The sequence below is a fragment of the Sinohyriopsis cumingii genome, chromosome 10 (assembly GCF_028554795.1).
Source record: "Sinohyriopsis cumingii isolate HCF-2022 chromosome 10, ASM2855479v2, whole genome shotgun sequence".
In the NCBI taxonomy this organism is placed as follows: Eukaryota; Metazoa; Mollusca; class Bivalvia; order Unionida; family Unionidae; genus Sinohyriopsis; species Sinohyriopsis cumingii.
In genome coordinates this window covers 37937647-37948499 of record NC_142970.1, presented here as the reverse complement: position 1 = coordinate 37948499, position 10853 = coordinate 37937647, and the positions used below count along the sequence as shown (strand labels likewise).

The following is a 10853-nucleotide window of genomic DNA, read 5'->3' as shown; positions in this document are numbered from 1 at the left end:
ATTGGTTTGGAGTGCAGAAATTCAGAAGTCCCATGAAAGGAAGCCTCAGACTGGATATAAAATGCACTGAAATGTATCTATTGTTACATAAACAAATTTTTTGTCCATATTGACAAACTATCTAAACAGTGCATTGTTGTATCATAATCCGCTTATCTTGACATCTAGCATGAGTACTGTATGTTTTGAAATATCCGCTTTTTTGTTGTTGACATTTCTGGTAAGGGAGATCAACCGGACCGGGCATTATCTCGTAATCTATATTTCATCGGATTTTCAGCCGCTCGCTAGTAATTAATATATTTACAAAGACTGACATTTGTATGTGGATGGTAAGTACAATTCCTCTTTTTTTCACTCAGAATTAGATCCTTCAGAACCCTCACAATTTCTGTAATAATCCCTGTCATCAGACCAGAACACCTGCGTCTCTATCGTCCGTTGACCCTTTGTTAATTTTCAGACGCATGCGTGGAAGGCAGCATCATGCTGCTACCACAAATGTAAAAAAATAATAATAAAAACTAAAAATAAAAACTACAACATAATTATTGGTTTATTCAATAGGCATGGAGGGACAGTACCTAGAATAGTCCAAACGACGGCCAATTGCTTTTTAAAAATGTACCCAGATAAAATTGTTTGCTGAAATTTCAAAGGAAACAGAATACCTTTGAAGCACCGATTGTTATAAAAACGTACTCAGCAAATGGAGAAGAAAAAAAGTCTCAATCATGCAATACATTTATTTCATGTTGCCGCCACAATAAAAAATGGGTATTGGTATAGTTCTCGAAAGCTGTCTTTCAGCGATGACTTCAGTAACGCATGCACCCTTCATCAAAGAAAGCCGACTAAAATCTTTCAATAAAAACAAGAACTTTTCTTCAGAGGAAGTCAGTACCAAACTTAAATAAAAGTGATGGAATCGGATAGACTTTTGCATTTTCCAACGTGACTGTAACACGTTAACTGTGCCGTGAAAGTTTCCTTTTTGTAAGAAAAAGTGTATGCTTACGAACGCTACCAACGGCGGCTTAAAACGCAAACTTTTACCGACTTGGGACGTACTGAAATGTAAATGTGCTTCGTCATTCGTTACGTGATTGTGCTGTTTTTTTCCACCTAATTCAGACCAATATGACCTGTTACAAAATTATCGAAATTTTAAAGCTCTGTGTGTGTGTGCATATTTTCGATGGAATCACTCGTATTGTGGATTCAATGTTCGCGGGTGAGTACAAGGAGTTGATACAGAGGCGTAGCTGGGGGGGGGGGGCAGGGGGGTACATATGTCTTCGGGCGCCAAGGTACAGGGGCGCCAAAATGAGGCTTACAACGTTACATTATAATAAGTAAACAAGGGTAATATTCAAAAATGTGATTAAACGGGGAGGGGGCTGGGGCGCCAATTTTATAGTTCGTCCCCGGGCGCAAAATATCATAGCTACGCCTCTGAGTTGATACTATATTCATGCTATGCATTAGACATTTATATATAAACAGGATTCACGTATATGTACCAATTCGTGGTTCTATAAATAAAGTAAACTATTTTATGTCTTTTCTGTTTTCACTACGGGTGTATTTCTCATTTAATATACGTCAATTTAAGATGGTAACTGTGCCGATGAAGCATGTATTTTACCGCCCGCATTTATTACCTACACACACCCCTCGCAATTGTTTTGGGGTACATGCATCATTTTCACGAAAGTCGCCAAAAAAATAAAATTAATTCGTGCAGATGTGGAAAATGGCAGGGTATCTCAGTTCGAAGGAAAAATTACATTGCTCAGAAAGTGATGAAAGAACGGTGTTACCTGGTTTTACTATGTTTAAGACCAATGTCTTTCAAGATTCGGTATTATTCAGGCGATTCGATTCGACACACACACACACACACACACATTGAACGCTCTGTCAATATTCTTGCAAGTGAGTAGCAACGACTATACTGACAATTTCGATTACATGGCCACATTCATGTGCATACGTAAAGGTTGTGTCTGGTATAAAATTCAAACAATAGCGGTAGGTGTGTTTACCATACAAGCAGAGGCGCATGCAGAATTGCGGGGGGGGGGGGGAGGGGGCAAACATGTATTGGTCAGCAATTAAGTTTTACGGATGTAGGCCAAAATATGTTTAGAGGTGAAATCCGGATTTCCCACCCCGCCGCATTTGCCCCTATGTGTGCGGCCGCCCATGAGCGCAAACTTTGATGCAAAAGTTTTGAACGTGTATGTGTACGTAAACTAGTATATTAATATGACAATTGTGGATTGTATAGCTACTGAGTTAGGTTCAAGGCTTCTACTTCCAACGGCTTTTCTCTTATTTGGGAGCCCCGTGATAACTTTTTGGGCGGGTTCACGCACAGTCTTGCATGCACTCACGTGTGATGTGAGGACAAAGCATTGTGATAGGGGTAGGTGCCATTGACATAGATCAGTAAAAAAAAAAAAAAACTGCAAGCCTTCTGTTGACATACTATCAGTTGCTGCCGTAAGCGTTTGCCATGTGTGTTGCCTGTGAACAAAAACGTACAAGATGCTGAAAATTATGTAATGGAAAGTTCATATACATAACAGTAGAACACAAACCAAAGTGTATCTGCTAGTGTGATGCGCTCTAAGGATTTATTATATCTCCAGAGTTGTATCAGCTTTGTAAAACGTAAGAACTGACACGCAGCTTTAACTGTATATTCGTTCAAGAGAGAATGGTTCTCACATTCAAAGCATGGTCATCGAAGTCATTATAGCTTATTAATTTCAGTTAGTTTTGGAAACGTGCGTGTGTGTGTGTGTGTGTGTGCCTGTGTGTGTGTGCGTGTGTGTGTGTGTGCGTGCGTGCGTGTGTGCGTGTGTGTGTGTGTGCGCGCGTGTGTGTGTGTGTGATTTGGATTTTTAACGTTTTAAAATTTTTAATCATATCGCTACGATGTCTGTAGTGTGGCAGTTTTTAGTTGTGTCTATCATTGGGGCATTATGTCGCAGACGTGTAGCATCATGTCGCACACAGACATCCGGACACCAGGTGAACCAGTCCTAACACTAACTTCTTAATACTGAACGCCTAGCGATGTGGCTTAAGTACCATCTTCATAACTCTTTGCGATGACTCGGACATGGTTCGAACCGACGATCTCCCTTTTCCTAGGCGGACTCTCTAACCACATAGGCCACCGGAGAGGTCAGTTTTGGAAACAATTTGCATTCCTGACGAGAAATCATCGCGGAAGTGACAAAGATGAATGTCAATATCAGTTGGTAATCCAAAATCGGCGCAAACTTCAAGATATGCCAAAACTTCAAGATATGTTCGAAGTTCAAGATATGCTTAACTTCAAATAACCCGAACTTCAAGATAAACCCGAACTTCATTCCAATAATACATTTACCTATATATATAGTTTAACCGTCAATCTCTTCCATAGTTGTAAACAGTCGTAAGTGGACACTTAAAAAGGACATCTACTCAGTAGCTCTCCGTATAGTTTGTTAAGAGTCTATGGAAAATGAAATCCTATAATGCTATACTTTTGTGGGACAGTGGTAACTGTCATAACGATGACAAGAACACCAGTCACACCAAATTTGCACATGTTTATTTCAAGAAATTCAGATAATTCAGAAAATTCTATGTTAAGAATTTTATAAAGAAATGTGAACCATATGAGCTAAATGTTTTCTTCTGCAGGAAACTTGAAAAAGACATCTGAAAAAGCGATCTACTGCAAGATAAACCCGAACTTCATTCCAGTAATACATTTACCTATATATATAGTTTAACCGTCAATCTCTTCCATAGTTGTAAACAGTCGTAAGTGGAGGACACTTGAAAAGGGCATCTACTCTGTAGCTCTCCGTATAGTTTGTTAAGCGTCTATGGAAAATGAAATCCTATAAAGATATACCTTTGTGGGACAGTGGTAACTGTCATAACGTTGATAACAATACCAGTCGCACCAAATTTACATATTTATATTTTAAACAATTCGAAAACAAAATATGTTTAGAATGTGATCAAGAAATGTGGACCAAATGGTCTGATGAAGTTATGTTTTCTTCTACAGGAAACCGCGTTCTTACCGGTATCTAAACTGATTGAAAACATAGATAGTTTAATATTTTAATATTTGAACTGAAACATGTTAGAATAATCTACTTTCGCAGCTTAAAGCCCTGTAGGACTCTATATGACCCTGACACTAAATGAATCACTCTGATCATTTCTCTTTAGCAATAAATTTATAAGTCATTTTCGCAAGTTCTTTTGTTTCCTTTATCACAAATCCAGAAGTTTACAAAGTACACTTTCATTTTAACAGGTAGCCATTTATTGATCTGATATGTTCTTGCTAAACAGAACTGCACTCGCAATACACTGGCACGGAAATGTCATGAAAAGCCCACTTGCTCCTCAAGGTAGTGGGTAAAAGGGGATCAGCACAATCGGAGTCGTCGTTTGCTTTCAGCACTTTCATGTTGATGTTGACTGGTCTGCAAAATGCTTGTCCACCAAGGCAAGTTGAATTAGAACAACGAACCTCAGTTATAAAACGTGGAAAGAAATTTTCTCCAAGATTTCGCCAAGTCATTTCCTGGTGACATTGCCACGGCTGGATGTGATCGTTACCGCGTATGCCAATTACACCAGTACCCGGTCTGGAAATGCCAGAAGTACGGCATCTTCTAGTGGAATAAGAGAGGCAGTTATGTGCAATTACTAGAACAACAAGTAGGATATTCTGAAAAGAAACAAAAACATTTATTTAAATATTCATGCCATAAAATCTTTGTCAACGAGGCTATCTTTGTTTACTAAGGAATATAAGGGAGATAACTTCAATATTAAAAGTTACAGCCACGTGATGGAGTTGGCGGCGTTAATGTTGCAAATCTACAGAAACACTATACTCCGTGTTAGGTACTTCGGAAGCAAATGATTCGTCCTTCAAACATAATAAGTAGCACTGCTATTTCTTTTTAAAGTGGTTAATATATACTACTGTACATTAAACTTGTACATCCAGTCATAAACTCAGAGTCGTACTGGAGTAAAACGCGTACATCCTTACATATCCTCAGTCTTACTGTTTGCAAATCGCGTTGATGCAGAGATAAACTCAGAGTCGCACTGGAGTAAAACGCGTAGATCCAGAGTCGAAATGGAGTAACACAAGGCATTACCTAAGCACAACTATAAGGTCTATAAGGGAGATTACTTCAGTTTAAAAAGTTACATTCTCGCGATGGAGTTGGCGACGCTAGTGAAGCAAATCTACAGAAACACTACTTCATGAGATATTCCCAGTCTTACTGTTCGTAAGACGGGTGCATCCTGAGATATAATCAGAGTCGTAATTGAGTAAGGCAAGGCATTACTCCAGTACAATTATTATTATATATTTTGAAGTATCGAATATTTCTCTCAATGCCTGCTACAATACATAAACCTTCTTCCTCTTCCATGCTGCATATGTAGTTGAAAATACCAATTAATTACACGAATATTTCATTGGAATGATTTATTAAATTCTGAATAGCAACGAAAACGTATTTGGTCCCAAACATACATTTCGTTAAAAGTATTCTACAACAAAAAGGATAAGAACCATACATATATTTTTTAAAGACTTGTGATGTCTTGATTAATACTTGATGATGTTTCATTTAACATTGATTGTATTATTGGAAGTACCAATTAATTCGTTTAATTTAATGTTGAAAAACTATCATATCTTGAATTACAATCATATGTAAATCATTTTTAGTGTCATAGATTTCGTTACGAATATTTTCTATTAAAAATATGAAGCGTATCATTATTAACATGGATTTTCCAAATATAACTCTTTTAGTGACAACAGCAATAATTTTGAACATTTTGATCTCAAATTCGGAGGAAAAAATTAAACTGAACCCGAAAGACTACTTGACCTAGATTCCTCTGTCGTGGAAATTTTATTTTTATCAGGCTGGTATACTCCATTTCCAAGACAAAGCTTGATGCACCTACATGACGTGAAGAGAAAGAAATTTGGAGTTTTTTATTGTTCTGATGGCAGGTGTTTACAAGTTAGCATCTCCATTTATGAAGCAAGCTATTAAATAAATAATAATTAATCTGTCTTCACTTTCAGACAGATATCGTCAACTCCATTGTTAATTTCCCAAGATAACGTTTTTAAATGAGATATAACAAAGAAAACTTTCATGTTATCATACCTTTTAAAAGCTCGCACCTGTCCCCTGCTCCCTAGATCATAGGCCAAAATTGACCCTTGCGCCGTTAGATTTCAACAAGTTTCATCAAAACGACGTTCCTCTCACCTCACCTCCCGTTTATTACAAACCCTGTTCCAGAATTATTGCAACTTTGAATCATTGTGACATCTCACGGCTTGTACCATAGTGCTAATTGTGTATTTGCGTATAAATCTCGCTTTAACCGTGAACCCATACTATTTGTTTAATGAATCAAAGTAAAATAATATTTTTTTAAAAAACAAACATCGATTTTACTCAGCTTATTTTGTGAATTTGTGCTTGTTTCTCATTTTCTTCTACAATTTAAGAAAGGAATTCTACAAGTCAGAAGTAATATTAAAACTATATTAATTCGTGGGAACAAGTGCTTGTAGAAATATGTTCCTTTATGAACTGAAAAAAGTTGACGTAACTTTCCAAATTTGCACTAAAATCTCGAAGGATAGAAGGGAGGGTGCGATTTTAAAATATCTACAAAATCACGAAAGAAAATCTTGGCATCCGACTAGAAAAGATGGCTTCACGCTGGGTTAAACGATGTCTGTCTGGACGAGAACGTAGATGATCGGTCTAATAATTAGCATCGTAAATGAATGCTAACCTTCAAACCACCTGGTATCAAAAACGCTAATATTATTTATGATCATCGTGTTCTGTCTTAGAAAAGGATAATACTAGGAAATTAATAAAACGAATTCCGAGACGATGGAAACTCGGTCTATTAGAGGATGTGTTCAAGGCATGATGCACAAGTGTACTGTATTGTCAGCTAAATAATAGAAACAAATATTGATTGTTCATCTCATTTCATTGTAAATTACTACTTACTTAGCGATTTATGTATATCACGTATGTGTCACAATGAAGTTCTTAATATATTGTAGATCAAAACTCTGCTTAATCAGTTCGCATTAATGTCATTATTTAGAGCCTCTTTCCAATTACCATCTTGTTCAAATAAACACACACTTATCTTCCTGGCAAGTTTGACAATGTCACCTGCTGCCACACTCAGTCCGAAACAAACTGTACTTGTTTCTTTTCTTTTTTATTCAATAACTCATTATTCAATTTTTATAGATACATGTATGCGTGCATGTATGTTTGTGTGCTTCAGATACATACGCACGTCTTGATAAAATTCGAACTAAATTAATATATTTTCTTATTTACGAGAAAAAGCCAATGAAAAATGCTATGCAATATTGTTATTTTTGTTATTGTTGTCACACGCATTATTAATCGCATTGATGAAATGAGTACAAATATCGTCCCACAGTTGTGTCCATTTTAAACTAAAAGTTGTCACTCAGATGTAATTTTGAGACAACCGTATTACATACATGACAATCCTTTTGATCAAATCTATCTGGATTGCATTATTGAAGAAAGCACTTTTTTATTGCATTTCACATGACTAAGAGAAATGCTACATAATCAGTCAATTTAGGAAAATGAAATCTGAGGCATTAAGAACAAAACATAAAACATGCATTACAAAATCAACGTAATTTGTAACAATAATTTCCTTTTGGCCCGTGTACATTGACTCCAGCTTGTAAATGCAGGAAAATCAGTGAGGAAAATTTAGTGAGATCTAAACGCGCATGAATCAAAAACCCTGATTGTTGCAAGTGTGAACATAATGCTTACAAACTGTTGAAATCTTAAGTTAATTCAACTATGTCAAAAATCTTAAAACGTAATATTTCAAAATGAAACAACATATTTCATACGAACAACATACTGCATATGACACAATTCGATATACGTAATTAATTGTAAAACGTAACATTTTAAAACTAAAGGACATATTTCATATGAAGAACTATTTCATATGACACGCAATATTTTATATACGTAATTAATTGTTTGGATTGTGAAAAAGAAGGATGTATGAGCTGACAGATGTTGACACTTTAGAATTAAGGGTACATATCCAGACCAGTTGCTTATCTTTCCTTTGTACCAAATAGTGTGTGTGTGTGTGTGTTGTTTGTATTTTGAAGGTGGATTTTACAATATCTCATTCATATCGCTACGATGTCTGCAGTGTGGCAGTTTATAATGATCTCTAACGCTGAAGCATCATGCCTCAGACAAGTAGCATGATGTCCCACCCAGCCACATTATCCTGACACCAGGCCGACCAGTCCTAACACTAACCTCTTAATGCTGAGCGCCTAGCGAGGCAGCTATTAGTACCATTTTTATAAGTCTTTGGTATGATTCGAACCCGCGATTTCCAGTATCCGAGGCGGACGCTCTGACCGCTAGGCCACCGGGGCGGTTGTATGTATGTATGTATGTATGTATGTATCCAGACTGCATAGTACTCAGTTTTAGGTGTGATAAATCGCATGATTTATAACGATCAGTCAATCAGTTTACACACACACACACACACACATATATATATATATATATATATATATATATATATATATATATATATATATATATATATATATATATATATATATATAGTATGCTGTATCATTCATATAACTTTTTCGTTAAAATCAAACGAGTTTCCTTGTCATAAACTTTATACAATGAGTGGCATATCGAAGATCTAAATTACATATTATATATTTTGTTTGTATCACATAAAAAAGACATTTGCTTGCATTTCAAATACAATTAAGACTGGCTGCAAGCAATTGCGTATTGACATAATTAATGAGCTCTGCACAACGTTTCCAGTGCGTCCGCTACAAAATGTAGTTCTTAGACTTTTGCAAATAATCCCAAACTGATAAGCTGCTTCTTTTATTTTTTGAACTTCTATTTTTATTCATATTGATTAAATAAATGTAAGAACACGTTTATGATTTAAAGAGGAAAGATGGTTTAAATGATGAAAGATGAACACTACAAACATGTATTGCTAACTATACTTGAACAGTGAGTTTACTGGCTTTCAAATACTGGCTAGCATATTAAACGAGTTGGATATTTAAACTAAGCAAAACGAGGAACCAGCCAGAGATAATTCAAACATTTAGCTGTATTAACAGTTCATCTAAGTCATTATGATGCTTTATTTAGTGTTGTTACTAATCATACCTTTCTTTCTATCATCCATGTCTTACTTTCAACTTTCCGTTGCTTCGTGTGACCGCATTTTGTCATCCTTCATAGGTCTAGAGACATCTTTGCATGTCACATTCGAAAATACGCTGCGCTCGTGTTTAATGGAACTGGGAGAGAGAGAGAGAGAGAGAGAGAGAGAGAGAGAGATGGTGGTGGGGTTAGGATGACTTACTATGACTTATTCATTTCCCATCTATGTGTTTCTTTATTGGTTGATTAGTATAATGCCTAACCAATCCACACAGTGATAGAGAAAGGTTGAGGGACGGGTAGAGCGGCCTTCGGACATTATAATATTAAATACTATTCTTTTAGCCCATGTTAATAATGAAACTTGAAGAAATAAATGAAAAAGAAAATGTATTAAATAGATCACAATATGTGTGTGCCTGCTTACATATAAGCAGAGTCTTGACATGCTATTGCAACTTTGCATCATTGGTATTGTGAATACTGTATTAAAATATCATGAAATGTGTAATCCTAACCGTGTCGAACTCCCATTTTCTTCTAGATTACTTGGTACCAGTTCAGTTTCTTTTTCTGTCACTCTGCATAATTCCTCGTTTTATCTCTTTTATGCACGAGAGAAAGAGAGACAGACAGACAGACAGAGAAACAGACAGAGAGAGAGAGATATATTGAGAGAGACAGAACAAAGAACAATGAGAAAGCAGAGAAGATTTTGATGAAAGTCTGTACCACTTTTAATTCAGTTAGAAGACGGGGATTATTAATATTTTTATCATTATTTTATTACAAAGCTAATGATTTATCAGTGGAAGTTCATCAAAGATTTAGAAAATATAGAAGCGACAACCTATTGTTGAAACAACAAAATGTTAAAACAATATATATATATATATATATATATATATATATATATATATATATATATATATATATATATATATATATATATATATATGTTAATGCGCCATGAGCGGTTTACAATTAGATATAATAACAGTATTGGTATATCAACTTGCTTCATACCAACAATTTAAAAGCCATGCTATTTTAACACATATACGTTGACTTTGTTACTATGTTCATATCTAATCGTTTCTAATTCAAGATGTGATAATTACACCGCATATTATGATTAAATCTATGTGAGCAAAATGCTTCATACCTGCAGTACTCTGCTGGAAAGGAAAGACCTCGTCATGTTTCTTGATGATACACTCTCTTGTTCTGCCAATAATATCAGTCTTTCACCTTCACTATGTGACTCCGGCGACATAAGCTGCGAAGCCGAGACAGTTTATATAGTACACAAGTTGCCCACAAAAAATAGCGCGTGGAGATTCAAGACTGCTAACAAATATCACGTGGTTGCACATAGTAGTAAAAAATTATATATCCAGTTTAGTCTTACAGGCCATATTATCCTTTCTTTATAAGATTGACAAAAATGAGTAATTTGTATAATACATTACGTGTCGTTTGCTATTGGTTCAAAAAACAGTTCTTTAT

At 35.6% G+C, this 10853-nt stretch overlaps 1 protein-coding gene across 1 annotated transcript; it reads right to left on the bottom strand.

Annotated features, from left to right (window-relative positions):
- Nucleotides 1–4234: 4234 nt before the first annotated feature.
- On the bottom strand, nucleotides 4235–10565 carry LOC149789889 (protein trunk-like). Its single transcript, XM_089973375.1, has 2 exons — nucleotides 10510–10565; nucleotides 4235–4756 (listed from the first exon to the last, which is right to left on the bottom strand). The coding sequence occupies exons 1-2, from the start codon at nucleotides 10543–10545 to the stop codon at nucleotides 4367–4369; spliced, it is 426 nt and encodes a 141-aa protein (XP_089829501.1). The 5' UTR covers nucleotides 10546–10565; the 3' UTR covers nucleotides 4235–4366.
- Between the last annotated feature and the right edge of the window lie 288 nt (nucleotides 10566–10853).